General features: G+C 36.9%; 2 protein-coding genes across 2 annotated transcripts; both read left to right on the top strand.

Annotated features, from left to right (window-relative positions):
• The first annotated feature begins 825 nt into the window (after positions 1-825).
• LOC134847936 (uncharacterized) lies at positions 826-3,902 on the top strand. Its single transcript, XM_063865232.1, has 2 exons — positions 826-1,454; positions 2,147-3,902. Exons 1-2 carry the CDS (start codon positions 1,290-1,292, stop codon positions 3,419-3,421), a joined length of 1,440 nt encoding a protein of 479 aa, XP_063721302.1. The 5' UTR covers positions 826-1,289; the 3' UTR covers positions 3,422-3,902.
• Positions 3,903-7,677: 3,775 nt separating this feature from the next.
• Positions 7,678-14,037, top strand: LOC134847728 (ubiquitin carboxyl-terminal hydrolase 42-like). The gene is made up of 3 exons (XM_063864921.1): positions 7,678-9,718; positions 10,186-10,364; positions 12,459-14,037. The coding sequence occupies exons 1-3, from the start codon at positions 7,723-7,725 to the stop codon at positions 13,839-13,841; spliced, it is 3,558 nt and encodes a 1,185-aa protein (XP_063720991.1). The 5' UTR covers positions 7,678-7,722; the 3' UTR covers positions 13,842-14,037.
• The last annotated feature ends 2,600 nt before the right edge of the window (positions 14,038-16,637 follow it).

Genomic DNA, 16,637 nt, shown 5'->3' with positions numbered 1-16,637 from the left:
GTAGTTTTCTGTGTTTTTACCTTTTGACCTCGTAGTCAAATTTTCATGAAACTTTGCCTTTGGCTGCATTAAACAAGTAATAACACATTTTCTCCCTATTAACACTTTCGTAAAATGAATGATTACACAGTAAAATTGATGTTTACAGACAAAAAAATGGCATGTGGGGATGGGTCAGTTGAAGAACCGGTTTTTGAAGTCAGTCTTTTTTCCGTCTTATCTCAGTAGACTGTTTTTTCAGTATCATCATCGGTATTTGTTTTTGAAAAATTAGTCTTTTCTGCGTGTGGTAAATTGTGCCATTTTTTTGGTGACTTCTCTGCCCATTGCGTGTGTTACATGTTGGATCATTTAAAAATTTGCTGATGTGATCTACTCTTCTGTGTCGTTGAATTTTTATTTGCATTCAGTTTTTCTGCAGTTATGATCTTCTGAGCGGTTCTGTTCAAACCAACTTAAATCAATCGATTATCTTTAATTTACGTTGTACGTAGAAACATACGACATAAACATTGCTTCTTCTGTTTATACTTAACTTTATTCCAAACAATAAAATTTTCTATTATTTTTTTTTTCATGAATTACGTATTCTTAAGTGTAAAATAGTTCTAGTTGGACAATTTTTTTAATCGGTGTTTAGATATAGGAGTGGGCGGTTTAGCTTCGTTTTATGAGCGTGTTCTTGAGTGTGCCAGTTCTAACACCTGTTTCAACCCGTTACTTTTCATATCGTGCCTTAAGCGGTAAATTATTGCAATTTTAGAGGTTTTTAAAAAAATGTCAGAATTAGATGTCACGTATTTGATAACTCATGTCATTACAGAAAGAAAGTTAAAAGAAAACTCTGAACTTGCTAGGGAGACTGGTTGAAATTTACATGGGGATGTCTTCCTTTCTACATGAAGTTCCTACCTTTTCCAATAATTTAAGTGATCTAAATAGCGAAAAGTCAAACTGCAGAATGGACTAAAAGCGCGGGCACCAACATTGCTTCTGAAAGAAGTCAGCAGTGATTTTTCATTTTCGAGGGAAGTCATTTCCTGGAAGTTGTGCTGTTTGCTTAATCATTACATTGGTTACACATTGATCCGGGAACGTGAATTTGCTATTACATATGTAACCATTTTAGCTCTTTCCCTCGTTTGTAATAAGGCAGCACTTGGAAAGCTGCGAAAGAGATTGAATTTCGAACTTGCATCTAAACCCAAATCCGAATCAGATAGTATTGTTGATTTTAAACCCTTTAAACTTTTGTACCCTTAAAAATTTAAAAGTGACCCCTGGACAAAATGAAGCCAGAAGAAATGACAGCTGTACAGGAGCGGAGGTTCCGAAAGAGTGTAGACTACTTCAGGAAGAACAGAGAGATCTACGTGAGGAGGATCAAGAAAATTCTAGAAGAATACAAAAATGCTCTGGCTGCGGAAAGAGCGGACGAAGACTCAGATGTTCTGGCAAGTGTTCTCTCGTCTTTTCAATATGAATGGATTTTTTCAACAGTTTTTTAAATTTTGTGACAACCGTGGAAAAATACACTATCTTTTTAATTGAAATCTGAGGTTAATGGAAAACATTCAAGATGACACTGAATGGATATTTGTAATTAGTGTTTGTCGAAGTACTTGTACTGAAAATTTCTGCGTTGAAAAGAGTAGAAATGTATACACAATTTGATTGTCTGAACAGTAATAGCCTTTTTCTTTTTTCCCCACATGCGAATTTCAAGAAGTAATTTTTCCTTTCTTTCATTTAATTGTTGCAAAAACTGGCATGCGGACTAATTGGGCCATGACAAACATTTGGGCCATGACAAACATTTAGGCCATGACAAACATATTTGGGCTTATTCTTAACCTTGTAAACTCACTCGTTACACTTAAAAATTATAATAGTCATCATAATAATTTTATTTTCAGGCTGATTGTATACATTCCGATAAATATGTTTGAATTTCTATCTATAAATTTGAGGTAGGGGAAAAGGTAAAAGAGTCCAGTAATAAAATGTGTAGTTGGAAAAAACTCATTTCATGCAAACAACCGTATGAACAGTTTATTTACCCTTAGTAACAACTTCATTTTGTAATTTTACAAGCATCATGATGAGTGTGTGATATCTCTAGTAAGGGATTTGATTATTTCAGCAGCTGTCAGAAGCATTCAGTTTGAAATCTCTAATTCCGGACAAGGTATACAACATGCCTACAAGCAACACGCCCTTTAGTTTTCCGGCGACGCCATCGCTCAATGGAGGAGGAGATGCTTCCCTCTTTAGTCCTTGGCCCATGCTAGGAATGGAAACTCCTATGAGTGATCCAAATTTCACTTTTCCGCTGCCGACCACGCCGATGAATCTAACAGGCACAACTCCCGAATGCACGACTCCAGGTGCTGCGGCCGCTGCCTTCGGCTACAGTAACTTCGGCGGCATGAACGCATTCTACTCGAACCTTCCGACCACATTTTGCTCGTGTGCGGATTGCGTAGGGAAGAATAGTGTCGATACTGTGAATGTTAGCAATTCGTACAGCGGGTTGTATTCATCAGACGAGAGTGCCTCTACTATGCAGAAGTCGGGATCCAGTTCAGGGTCGCATCAAAAAGACGAGAACAACCGTGCAATGAACCCAGCATCGCAATACCCTTCAACCGATTCGAACGAACTGGATACAGAGTCGCAATTTGACTTGCCCTATTTCTGCGCAACGGGCGCAAACAATGGGAACAACCAAGAGAAAAACTCATCTGGCAAAGAGAGTTTCAACCTGACACCTCCTTCGTCTGAGAAAAAGGCGGTAGAACAGAGTAATGATGGTGCTTCAATTGATAGTCAGGCTAGTAAAATAGTCCAACAGAAAGCGGCTTATCAGACGGAAAATCGCGCTGCTTTCAATGGACTGACTCACGAAAACATTGACTACTATGCCAGCATGAACTCGTTTCCGAACAACGGCTCTAATGCGACCACTTTGTTTCCAAATTACAACCGAGCAGCGATAGGTGCAGGAGATACCGGATCCATGGGTTTCCGAAGCTCGAGCGACCAGGCACAACAAACAGCTGCGACGTCTGCAAATAGTTCGCATCACGATAACTCGCTTCATCAAGCGCCTGTGATGATGTACAACAACACATCCTCCTACGCTTTGCCATACATGTCCTGGTCCCAGGGAGAACCATTAATGATGCCTACAGTGTTTAACCAGAATCCGACCTCGAACACCTCGATAGAAGCGACTGCGTTCCCAGCTGGAATGCAACCCATACAGGCACCTCCGCCTACGGGAAATCAAAATTTATTTGCGAACGCAGCGAAAGAGAGACCCCCACATGGTCATGATGAACATAATCCGGATTATGCGAATTGTTTCCCGTCCTCAAATCCGAATGTAGTGACTAATAGTGCACATGAATCCTACTAAGTGCTCATTATACGTGGAACTCGGCTCTTTTTTGTTTCCTGATTTGGTCGGTTTTATGTAATTATTTAGGTTAAAACTTTTAGTTATATACATTTTTAGCACCAAGCTCAAAAATGAGTGAAATAATTTTTTTTCTCACTAACGAAGATCAAGCCAACGAAATTTTGAAAGACCCAAGTTCTTTTTTTTATTTGGAGATAGGTTATCGAAAGGAGTCGTGGTTCTCAACCGAGCTTGATATCCTTGATTGGAAGCTAGCTAGAACATTTTATTTATTGGGCTTGAAAGCCGTGCTGCCTCTGCGTTGCAAGCAGTTTGTGTAAGAAACTTGTCTGAATATTTCAACTCGAGCCCGTATGAGGTTTTGAGCAAGTATTTGGTTTAATTCTCGGTGCTAAATTTGTAATCAATTCAAAATGGAATAAAAAATTTTGTTGTGAAATTTTCATTTAATTTGATGAATAAATTTTTGCCACTGTCAGTTTTGGTATAGATGAATAATAGACATTCTTGTTTCTTGCGTTTTTTTGCTTATTTTTGATTAATATAGCGACTGAATTTTTCGCTTGAACAACTTTTGTTCGATGGATAAATAAACATGACTGCCGGTATCTGCACGATGCCCTAAATGTTCCGACTGCCCTTTAATGTCTGAGTAGTGTTCGATTGAAAAAAAGTTTCGATGTACGAAATAATGCAAGTTATTTAAGTGTCAAAGAACGAAGTGATTTTCCTTTATATAGGTCGTGATGATTACGCTAGCGGTTAGCGTCGTGTATTACTACGAAAATTCTTTTTTTCTAACCTAACTCGCAAATAAACAAAGTTAATTAAAAGTATTCACTTAATTGATGGAACTTTTGCTATAATCACGATCTGTAGAATTGGAAAATACATAGCAACAGATCTCTGTTGTATTTGTGGCTTATGTTGTGATCAATTAAGCGACCGTGGCTCAGTGATTATTGGGTGAGACTCGTTGTCTCTAGGTCGCGATCTGTCTGATTTCGAATCCGAAACGTAGCCGAGTATTTACTTAATCGATACTTATTTCTATTTTTTCAATTGGTACTTTACTGAGCTGCTTTTTGTGGTCAAACTAGTATTTGCGGAGCAAAGCATCGCCTCTGTTGACTCCACTATCGAACAGCAAAAATGAAAAATTCAAGAAAAGTCAAAAATGAATTCTGGTTTCAAATATAGGTTTTATTTTTCTTGAATAGAATTTAATTAGCGGAATACAAAATTACCAATGAAAAAGTTGTAAAAATAAATCATCCTCTACACGTTTTTTAAAGTATAGATTGGTATATTGAGCATATAGTAACGTATTAATTACATTAAATAGCATGCCTCATTTCAATTTAGTAAGGTTTCTGAGCCGGATTAAATTGCCGCTTACGCGTTGAAGGCACGAAAATATTGCGCGTTTATTGTTCCAATTTGAAAAATTTCAAATCGTTTTAAGTCGAATTTGACTTAAAAAAGAGAACGCTCCCCGACCACAAATATTCTGTCAATTTTTTCGAACGTCGGAACTATTAAATAGCCTTCTCCTGTGTGAGTTTTGTTGCATAAGGGTTGAACAATAGTTTCATTTCTTTTGTTACCTAATATGCCTCAAGAAGATCATTTTTCACCGTTTTGGGCTGAATTATTGCGTGCGTTCTTTTCAAAATTGTATGCATACAATGCAAATGCGTAAGCAGCAGCTGTATTAGAGCGAAGCCTTGGATGTTCCGACTCACCTATACGAGAATGAAACAGTTTTTTTTGATAATATCCCCATAAGCTATTTGGTGAACAAAGTGATGTATTTAGCGTCCGCAACGTCGCATTGTGACCATAAGAGCTTGCCTCATTCATTTTGAAACATTAGAAATGATTAGAAGACTTCGTTACTACGCATACTTAATGTAAATAAGATCAAATCAATTAAGCACTTGGTTTGGATGAAGGAGGGGAACACGTACAATTTTTTTTTAAAAAATTGTAAACAAATTTTACTGTTTAACAAAAAAATCGTTTTTCAAGCGAATTACCTACAACGAGACGACGCAGGGATTTAAGATTAACCGTTTCACCGTTTATGGCTATGATAACTTTTTTCCAAGGCTATTTGCATTTGCACACGAACACACTGATAGCTTAATGATTATGTTAATTGTCTTGCAATGACTGTGCTTTGTTTTTTTTTCATGTTTAGGGCCATGTTTGTTTGTTTTTTACGAGAGCACTTTAAATTATCAATTACGGACAATATTGCCAACCTTTTTGTTACTAAAGGTCTTTTTTTTTGGGGGGGGGGGGGTGGGTGCGGTGAATTCGTTTAATCCTGTTGAAGTTTACAACGTGACTTGCTTTGCTTTTCCTGACAAAATGTCATTGATTTCTGCTTAATGTCCGTATCAGTCATTTTTATTTTAAGCCAGCTTATCAAATTATACAACTACCGTGCATCGTCGATGAGCAAAAATTTAGCTCAAGAATGATCGACTACATTACTGCTTCTTGAGTTTTGTTTCGATGCCAATTTATCATTCACTTGTCTTACTTGGCATCTTTTCAAGACAAAACGAGACGAAAATATTACGCTTACGATTAGATTAGCAAGCGTTATCAAACTGGAAAATAGATTTTTCGGGTTAACAGCTACTTTTACAGAATCACTTAAATCATTTTACTTTTGGTTCTTATCAAATCAAAAGTCAGATGTTAATTCGTGCACGTGGCGCAAAGGTAACGCACTTCCCTATATAGATAAAGGTCAACGGTTAGAATCCGACCAGCACCTGTTTTTTTTGCAAGCGGAAAATTGTCCGTGAGTCGAAAAATCTTTGTCGGACGTCTGTTTGTCTGCTTTTTTGTCGGCTTTGTTACCGCAGCATCAAATTTGTCAGTTGTGTTGTACAGTGATATAGTGATCAGCCACGACCTGTAATTGTTTGGACCGAACACTATTCGCCGACTAGGAAGTAGGGATTTTTTGCTTGCAGTTAATCTGCCTAATACTACAATTCTTATTGGTTGATTCAATATTTGTCTACTAACTGACCTGTCTGTTTAAATGGCTCTCTACTGAATGCTATGCAAATTATCTGAAAATTAGTCTCTAATGTAGCTCAACAAAGCTTAAGATGATCATCGTTTTCTAAATTTTCTGCAAATATGTTTTTTTTGATAGCCAAAAAAAAAGATTTTTTAAACATTCTAGACAATTATGTAGATTTTTTGTATTCAAATCGATTAAGCTGTAAAAAGGCCTTGCTTGGATTGTTACTCATTAATCGACCCTGTTGCTTGAGCGTAATTTTTGATTGATTATAAAAGTCAAAAGTTCCCATTTTTGTGGTAAAATTAACTTTGCGTCCGAATTTTGCAATATAAATTCCATCATAATTGTGGTACTGCTAAGGCAATAATCCTTATTATTTAGGGGGATCGGATGCCCGCCCCTCAGAAACTCGACCCCCTGCCGACCCAAAGGGAGCCCCTTTGTACTAAATTAAGATATTCATTTTAGGTCGACGAACCCTAAAATTTGACTAAAGGCGCCTTCAGAGCCAATATTAACTAAAATTTATGGGGGAAGCGCGCGCCAAAAAATCTCGATTTTTTATCATTCTTTTCCAAAAAGTGCATAAAAACTCCTTTTCTGGACCATTTTTTCATAATTTTTGAATTTCAAAAAATATGTTTGATTTTGAGAAAATTAGGCCAAAAGGGTCTTTTTAGAGCTTCGGGAGAGCTCGGAAAATCAAGGTAGTCTACCTAAAAAAAGGTCGACTAAATTTTTGAAAAATGTATTAATTTTGAGGGGGGAGATTTTTTTGGTCAAAAAGTGCTTAAAAGCACGCCTTGTTTGGCTTGTTTTTTCAAAATAGTGCTTTGAGAGAGCTCGAAAAATCAATTTGGTCGAGCAAAAAAAAACAAGAAAGTCGACAGAATATTCGAAACTTTTTGAAAATCCGTCCACCCCTCGAGAAAGTCCTAGATCCGCCTCTGATGTCAATAATTCTAAGCAAATTTTTTCAGCGTGTAAAAACCTGATTGCTCTAATGACAACTAAGTGTTCTTAATTAGGTTTTTAATTAGGCTGCACTTAATCTTTCATCTTGTCTGTATCGAATTAAAATCTAAAAACTGAACGATTTTTGTAGATAAATCAACTTTTTTCTGACTGTTCATAAAGAGTTTTTAGGATCTAGATATTATATAGTTATTTTTTTGTTAATCCTCAATGATAGTCGATAGATGATTTCAGACTGTTATGAATTGTGAGAATTTGTACCAATCGAGTAATGCCCGTGTCCAATCTAGATGCCCTCATCAAAGAGTCTGTCAGCGGCGAGACGCTTGCCGCCGCACCGTTTGAACAAACCGTGAAAATATCTCTATCCAATATCAATCCTAATAAACCCACTCTCTCGAATTGCAGTGCATCAAGCTCAGGTGTTCGAAGTCTCATTAACTCATCGATAGACTTCGAGAAAAACGAGTCAACAGAAAATCCGCTCTATGATGCTCTGGAGCGAAACCCGAACATCATACACGTTTCTAGGAAAGAAGATATGTTCAAACCTTTCTCGTATTTCAGCCGAAACAGCAGTAGTTCAAATAGTAGTTCGAACAGCAGTCAAAGTAGCCAGAATTCATTGAACGGATTCCGGAAGGATCTCTGCAACGGGAAATCTGCAAATCATCAAGTGAATGATGATGTTCCACTTCCCAAGTTCCACCTCTTCCAAGGTCAGATTGACGTCAATTGGAGGAACCGCGGATTACAAGCGGGCAGTGGGTTGCACAATCAAGGAAACACCTGTTTCCTAAACTCAGTACTTCAATGTTTAGCTTACACGGCGCCTCTGTATAATGTGCTTGTAGATGATAATCACGCGGCCAAAGCGTGTAAGATCCAGAGCCAAAACTGCATGTTGTGTGAGGTGCAAAGAACTGTGAAAAGAATATTCGATCACCCTCAAAACGCAATCAGTCCGAACTCAATTGTCCATCGAATTCGAGAAATCGGCAAGTGTTTTCACCCAGGTAGACAAGAAGATGCGCACGAGTTTTTGATTCATTTTTTTGAGTCGATGCAAAAAGCGTGTCTGAACAATAAGCCCAAGTTAGATAATTACACACAATCGACAAGTCTTTTGCACCAAATATTCGGAGGATATTCTCGCAGTCAAGTTATCTGTTCAAAATGTCACAATCGAAGTAATACATACGAGACCTTTCTTACGTTGTCAATAGATGTCCAACATTGCCAAAGTATCCGAGATAGCTTGGGACGTTATACAAAGAAAGAGTTTCTAGGAAATGCGAACCTCTACAAATGTGAAAAATGCAAGCAGAAAGTGGAAGCGACACGGAGAGTAACGTTTCACAGACTGCCGAAAATTTTGGTTCTTCATTTGAAAAGGTTCAATTATAATGGCCTTAATATGAAACTGAGTAAACATTTGAACTTTCCAGACATCCTTGAAATGAATCATTTCTTAAGCGAAGGTGTAAGTCGCGCAGGAGCTCAGTATCAATTATACGCAGTCTTGGTTCACTCGGGTTTTTCATCGCATTCAGGTCATTACTACTGCTTCGTTAAAGCCCCCAATGGTATGTGGTATAAATGCAATGATTCCCATGTCTCAAAATGTAGTGTTAATATGGCAATGCAATCAGAAGCCTACATGCTCTTTTACTCCCAGAAACAACCGCCTCAGCAGAAAAATGAGCCCTCAGATAACACCTCGTTGTCATCAAAATCACCTTTGTCAGAATCAAATAAAATAGCTGATTCAATGAGTAAATCGCCAATAATGAACGGAAAAGCTCATCATTTGGGTCCGAAACAAAAACTGTCGCTGGATGGTTTGACCAATGGTATCCGCGAGCATCATAAGCCGACACTGGAAACATTTCCAAAAGTCGGAGCAAGTGCTGTCAAAAACAGTACAACTAACAGTGATCGTGACTCTATATCGACGAGTTCAACTTCCACGGGGCTGAAGACATCGTCGTCGACTGTTAAACCGACTTTGAGCTTCAAGATTCCGAAGCGGTCCGAGGAAAACGAAGCAAACGATATGAACAATTCGAAGATGTTACAGAATGCAAATGAGAATCTATTACAGAAGTGTCACAGCTACAGTAATGTCCAGAAACCGGCGACTGAGTCTTCGTCGTTATCGTCGAGTTCTAGTTCGGGCTACGACAGATTGCACCCATTTGCATCTTCTGAAAGTGTGAACGGAAAAGGAAGTGAAAAGTCAAAAAGTGTTCTGCAAAATGGCAAAGGTAGAATGACATTTTGTTTTTTTTTAATGCAGAGGCTGTTTACACTTACACATACAAGTGTTTTATAACCGGGCACAAGACTTTTTTCAGTTAATAACTTAAATTATCAGGCGCTGAAAGAGGTGCGCTGACATAAAAAATCCAAAGTTTCGATCTTATATACTCTACTATGTCAATTTTTTTGTTTCATTAAAATTTGCCAGCGGCGCAGAAAATTATGTCAACATAAGGCCTTTATAGTGTTCTGGAAGCGCTCGGCAATTTGGTCGACCTAAAAAAAGGTGGACAAAATTTTCGAAAATCCGCCCCTCCCTCGAGAAAATCCAAGATCCACCCCCTGTATTGGGGTCAAATAAAGGAGAAGCAAGAAATGCTTTTGTCCCCTTACTTAAAATTATGCATGCCTTGTGTTTAAGTTAAGAGTTGACTTTTAATTTTTTATCAAATAAAAATTTGAGTTGATTTAGGAGCGGAAAGAAGTACAACTCTGGTGTCATATGCATTGGCCGAAGACTCGGACGGCAGTGACAGTGACGACAGCGGTGATGATGATAATCAAGAGAGGGAGAGAGAGTATAGAAAGAAAGAGGTAGTGAAGATGAGCGAAGAAGACGGACAACCACGGCGCAAAATGGCCAAGATAGATGTGAGTCCATTTTCAGGAGTTTTATCCTATAAATAATGGGTAGAGATCTCTAATTGGTAAAGATCTTTGGCGGTACAGATCTTTTAATAATTGGTTAAGATCTTTCTATGGTTTCTCCCTAAATTTTGGCTCAAATTTAATCAAACTCTTGTCGAATCTCTGCTGATTGGCCGAAAGCTTTATGTAGCGTGTAAATGTATGTTTTCGAGCCAACGAAGTTTACGGATTCTCAAAACTAATATGATAGGTGCTGATTTCGGTTTTGATATTGGGCGCAGACTTCACTGAAAACATACAAAAAACGCAGCTGGTAAATGTTTTAAGATGCCTTGTCGATAGACAATTAGGAAGACTTGGTTTATTACGCTTGCGATAAGAAAGGTATTGCAATCGGGTACTAGACTTCTGTTCCCGTAAATAACTTTGTTCGCCGAATGGTCAAATGGTAAAGAGTATGTTTTATATCCGTTGCACGGGCAGTGTACCTGTGCGTAGTTATTTAATAGCATGGTAACTGTATTGGCCTTGTGTTTACGTTAAGAGTTGCCTATTAATTTTTTAAATCAAATTTGAACTTTTTTTTGCAGATTTTCGGCATTTAGGTCGTTCGGCTTCATTTTCGTCGGCTTTTCCCCAATGTTTTTTTTAAACTAGTTTTGTTGCTTTTATACCAATTAATCTCTGATGAGAATTTTTTGAAAAATCTAAATCACTCTCTTAAGCCCTCCGTAATACAATTGGAAAAATTATCAATTTTTAAAAAATCCACTTTCGGCTTTTTAGTTAGTTTATCATAATAAATTCACATTTAATCAATTATCCAGCGCATCTGGTGTAGAGGTTACACATTTACTTGACGACAAAAGCTTGTGGTTGAAATCCAGCGTTAACTTGTTTTTGTCCGACCTAGACTTTTCCGCCTTTACGTGCAATCATCTGTCATTATTTTTTTTTGCTTAGTTCTTGCTGCACAGACACTTTTTGAAGTTTCAGCTTTCTTGTAATTTTCTGAAGGCCACTAGTGGAAGTAATGTAGTTATATAAATTTTTTGCCCAATTTTTGTTGCTTTTTTGAAAAGTTTTTAATAAAAATTTTACAAATAAAGTTTCTTAAAACTGTTTGAAAATTCCGTTTTGTCAATTAATGAGCACGGATTTATTGCGTATGCGCATATTTTTTCTGCGCTTCGTTGTGTTGCTACCGCTACGTAATTTTTGTTCTGATGGAAATTTAACGTTCAATTGCTTTATTTGGCATGTTTTTTTTTGTTAAAATTGTTTTTTATTCCTGACAAATTGATACAAAGATATGACAGTGTTGGTAGATTTAGATTTTCTGAAAATGGTTTCATTTTTTCACTTTGCAGCTTTCCTCTCAATTTCTGTCTGCTATTTTGTTGTGCTATGTTTTTGATGTGTTCATGTACTATATGTCTAAGTTTTCTGTTTAATGGTTTTCGACTTAAACTGTCGGTTAAGTTTCCGAATTGGATCTTGTATTCCTTACATATAAAGCACTCGTGGACACTTTATGAGCAGTACATTTCGGTTAATTTACTGCTTATTGGCTGTCGGTTTTATCTGTGTCGGCTTGTTTACCTAATATATTGTTTCCTACAAATATCCGATTTGATACTCCGGCCATTTTTTGAACCCCTGAAAAAAAAACGTAGAAAATTTAAAAATCTTGAAAAAACAAGAAATAAAAAATTCATAAATTTTAATACTTTTTCTTCGCGCGAAGTCATCGTTGCTACTTTTTTACCGTCATGCTGTTTTAATCCTATACTTCTGTATCGCAAGTAGTGCGAAGCTCAGCTTCGCCTCTGTGTTCGGAGTTTTTTTTGGTAGCTTTTCAAGATATTTCGAGTCAAGCTGCCAGGTGACATATCTGCGTGCTCTAAAACTGGATTCGGATACAATATTCGACTAGTATAGAGAAGTCGACTTGTATATTCGACACTTGAAAATTGGATTCGGATACAATATTCGACTAGTTTAGAGAAGATAACATCCTTAATCGAAATTGGGTTCTCAAATCTTAGTATTACGAAAAAAAATATACGCTTTCCATTACTCATTGTCTATTTTTAGTGTACCGAAGCACAAAACAAAGTGACAAATGACGACAATTCTTCGACAATATCTTCTAACCTCAGTTTCTTCACAAGCAGCGGAAGCAATTCGGCCACAGACTTGTCGGAAAGAAGCAACACCAGTGCCAAAAATGCGCAAGAAGGGAAAGCGAAGACCTCAAAATACTTCAATTGCGATCAAGTTGACAGAACTAAATTGTCTTTAAAAAATGGACGTTCGAAATCTGGAATCAACTCAGCCCCTGCATCTCCGAGATATGGCACTGATTCGCTATTCCTGAGATCTAATGGAGCGTCGATGATATCACAAAATGGTTCAATTAATACGGATCTCACGCAAAATGGATGTTCGGATCTGAGCGGCGAGACGTTATGTCCATTGGAAAATGCGGGAAGTCGTATGCTAGATGGATCTATGAGCGATACAAACGGAGGTGCGAGGAGTCCTTCAGTTTCCTCAAACGAGTCGAAAAGCTCAATGGGATCAACTAAGAAAGCATCGCAACTTCAAAAGTTCAAAGAAAAGGTGAAGCAGCGGTTCAAATCTACCAAGTTCAAAAACGGTACAGCGTCTCCCGCGAAAAGAGAAGTGACTATTTCCACGGTTAACTCTGACAGCCCTGTTGAAAACGAAAATAAAGGAAATATGTCGAATAGATTTGCAGCAAGTCCCTACGACGAGCACAATTACGTCCAGTATAAACATAACAACATCAGCAACATTAACAATACGAAAACTGATTGCCCTTCAGATTCGAAAAGCGAAAATTTCAGACCTCCATTCCAAGGTCATAAAATGGCTGCCATTAATGGGGGCAGCTCAATCACTTGGAATGAAAGATCGGGATCACCGCCCAGCTCTCAGAATCGAATGAAAACTCAGCCCGTACCTGTGCCCAAAAACAGCATGCGACCTTCGAGTCTGAATTCAGGGCGGGACTTGAGCCTAACTCAAACGCAGAGTTTTGACCTTGTGGGTCATTTAACGCAGCAAGCTGTAACTAAATCATGGAACGGAGAACATCTGAGCGCTTCTGTGAACCTAAATAAAAGCTTCTCCTATGGAAGCAATGGGTTTGCAGGTGCCACTAGCAGGTATTATGACGATTTCGACGAGGAAGTAGATCGCGGTAACTGTCGAAAACGAAAGAGCGACGCCACTTTTAACCGAAATAACAACTATAACCACAACAATAATTATATCGAGTCAAGAGGTAACTATAAAGGCGGTTTCTACAATCACAACGAACACTGGTACCAACATGATCGAAACATGAATAAGTTCCAGAGTTTCCACGATAATAGACATAAAAATCGCGGGTTCAATAACCACTTTGACAATAGAAACAGGGGTTCTTACAGTTATAATAAGTTCCATTAACCCATAAAACTGAAAATAAAAACTTCTTCATTGATTTGTCATTCAGATTTATGCTTCTCTTATGTCTTAGGATCTCAAGAAGATTTATTGCAAATTATCCTTTCTCGTGATTAAAGTAGCTCCAATATTATGAAAGTGTATTTCAAATTTGCATTCTGCCATAATGATGGATGTCAATAGATTGTTTCAAACATCATTCTTTTGTTTCCTTTGAGATATTTGCAGTTAAGCCGAGTTAAATGGGATTATTCTTCAGAATAGTCTGAGTTGTTACAATTTGTGAAGTCATTGCGCGTTAACGGTTTTTCTTCTTTCATGACAAGTTAGGACCAGACAAGCAATAAATATCGCACGTCAACTTATATTGCGAAGGGCTAATTGTTTTGAATGATCTGTCTGTTTCGGGAGGGATGGGTCGAAAAAAATTGTACTTCAAAATTTTTATAGCAGGAATATTTTTTATGCCTACTGTTTCGTTTTCGGCTTAACGGATGTCGACCCAGTTTTTTTCGCTTTAGTTGCCGCTCGGTCATTGATTTTCAATGCTTGTTGAAGCTCTTTATGATCATCGTTGGGGCAAAAGTGTGAATAAACATGAAGTTTTTTTTCCGCTGAACGTTTTTGAAAAAAATATCGACTTCCTTCTTTTTTTCTATTCGCGATTTAGTAATGCACAATTCTAATTGTATCGCCAGTTAGTTAATGCTGAGCATTTTCAATCGAGAATTGTTTCAAAGCTTTTGCTTGTTTCAGAAGGGATGGGTCATAAACATTTTATTCGAAAATATGTTTTTTGCTTGAATATTTTTTATTAACGAGGGTCGACCCAATGTCTTTGCCATAGTTGCCGCTCGTTTATTGATACTCTATGCTTGTTGAGGCTTTTTATGGTCATCGTCGGGGTTAAAGTATAAAATTTTGTAGATAATTTTTGGCGTTTTCTCAAAATCTTTCCGCTTAACGTTTTTGAAAAAAAAAATGATTTCCTTCGTTTTTTTTCTATTCAATATATTGTAATGCACAATTCTAATTGTATCGCTAGTTAATTTGTGTTGTGCAGTTTCAATGGAGAATCGTTTTCAAAGCTTTTGCATGTTTCAGAAAGGATGGGTCGTTCACATTTTATTCGAAAATATGTTTTAGCATGAATATTTTTTATGCTTAGTTTTGTTTTCTGATTAACGAGGGTCGACCCAATGTCTTTGCCGTAGTTGCCGCTCGTTTATTGATACTCTATGCGTGCTGAGGCTTTTTATGGTCATCGTCGGGGTTAAAGTATAAAATTTTGTAGATAATTTTTGGAGTTTTCTCAAGTTCTTTCCGCTTAACGTTTTTTAAAAAAAATGATTTCCTTCGTTTTTTTTCTTTTCAATATATTGTAATGCACCATTTTAATTGTATCGCTAGTTAATTTATGTTGTGCACTTTCAAGGGCCAATTTTTTCTAATGTTTTTGAATGTTTCAGAAGGGATTGGTCGTAAAAATTTTATTTGAAAATATGTTATTGATAGAATATTTTTGCGCCTAAAGTTTCGTTTTCGGCTTAACGAGGGTCGACCCACTTTTTTGCCTTAGCTGCCGCTCGGTCATTGATTCTCAATGGTTGTTGAGGCTCTTTAGGACCGTCCTCAGGTTCGAAGGAGGTCAAAACAACTGTTGTCGAAATGCGTTCGACCAGTTTTTCACTTTCATCTCAACACGCACAAAAAAAATTGTTTAGAAAGAATTTTATATGAAAAAAGGAGAGAAAAAATAACTTGTTGTTTTATGAATGGTCGGAATATTAGGTGCTATTTGCACAAAAACTGTCTCCTCTTGTTTTCGTTGCTTTTATTTGCGACATGAAGCTTAGTGTCTGTTCTATAGACATACTCAGGTTCGGCTTTGAAATGTTTTCCATTTTTTTGACAACGGAGACGGGTCATGCGTTTTGACATTTTTCTCACTGTTATGCACTGTGTATTCTCACTGTTAAGTTTTAATGAAAGATACGAGTTTTTATTCAGCTGGATTGTGTACTTAATTTGTTTTTGATCTGTAAAAAGCATTTCTTAGTAAAAGGTCAGTAAAAATGTTTTTTTTTCAGCGAAGTTCACGATTGGTTTTTCGCTGCAGTTATTTGAATTTTTTGTTTTAGTGTTGTTTCAGGTTCCTTCATTAAATGGAAGTTAATTTAGGCTCTCGATTAACAAAAGTGCAAATAGCCTGGAAAAAAAGTCGAGTACTGTTATTTTTAAAGCTTTTTTTAATTTGGAGCGGAAAATATGTTTCCTGGTTTATTAACACTTCTTACCAGGTTTGAACTATGTGATACTTGAAGTTGTCTAAAAATAATTTTACTTGAGAGGCCAAAATTTGAAAACGAAAAAATGATTTGCTTGATTTCTTGAAGTTTCATCGGAATTCAAAGTTTCTTTCAGTTTTAAAAGTTTCTTGTTTAAAAGGGTGATTTTTAAGTAGATCAAAAGATTTTTCTGAAATATGTTCTTAACTGTTTTATATGTTGATCTCCGTTGAGTATGCTGAATTTTGGAGTATTCCGAGAAAAATACTGTTAGATACAGTTTTCGATGACTCTTTTTGTGATGTTTTTTTCTAAGTCAATTTTTTAAACCTTTTTTCTTGCCTCGATTCATTGTTTCGGGTATAATTAGATTTAAAGTACGCCGCCTTTGCGTTGCCTAAATGCATTATTAATCAGGTTTTGTCTGATAAAGTTTTTGTTAAGAGTGTTTTTCAGAAGGAAAATATTTATTTTTAAATCTGTCGTATTGCTGTTTTGATGTTTTTTTTGT

Source organism: Symsagittifera roscoffensis, chromosome 6 (genome assembly GCF_963678635.1).
Source record: "Symsagittifera roscoffensis chromosome 6, txSymRosc1.1, whole genome shotgun sequence".
NCBI lineage: Eukaryota > Metazoa > Xenacoelomorpha > Acoela > Convolutidae > Symsagittifera > Symsagittifera roscoffensis.
This window is presented reverse-complemented; position numbering and strand designations above follow the sequence as displayed.

Excerpts from the sequence above, each read along its gene's own strand:
- LOC134847936 (XM_063865232.1), top strand. The coding sequence starts at position 1,290 with ATGAAGCCAGAAGAAATGACAGCTGTACAGGAGCGGAGGTTCCGAAAG. Across the intron at positions 1,455-2,146 it reads ACGAAGACTCAGATGTTCTG|CTGTCAGAAGCATTCAGTTT; the intron begins GCAAGTGTTCTC and ends TTATTTCAGCAG.
- LOC134847728 (XM_063864921.1), top strand. The coding sequence starts at position 7,723 with ATGCCCGTGTCCAATCTAGATGCCCTCATCAAAGAGTCTGTCAGCGGC. Across the intron at positions 9,719-10,185 it reads TGTTCTGCAAAATGGCAAAG|GAGCGGAAAGAAGTACAACT; the intron begins GTAGAATGACAT and ends GAGTTGATTTAG. Across the intron at positions 10,365-12,458 it reads GCAAAATGGCCAAGATAGAT|TGTACCGAAGCACAAAACAA; the intron begins GTGAGTCCATTT and ends GTCTATTTTTAG.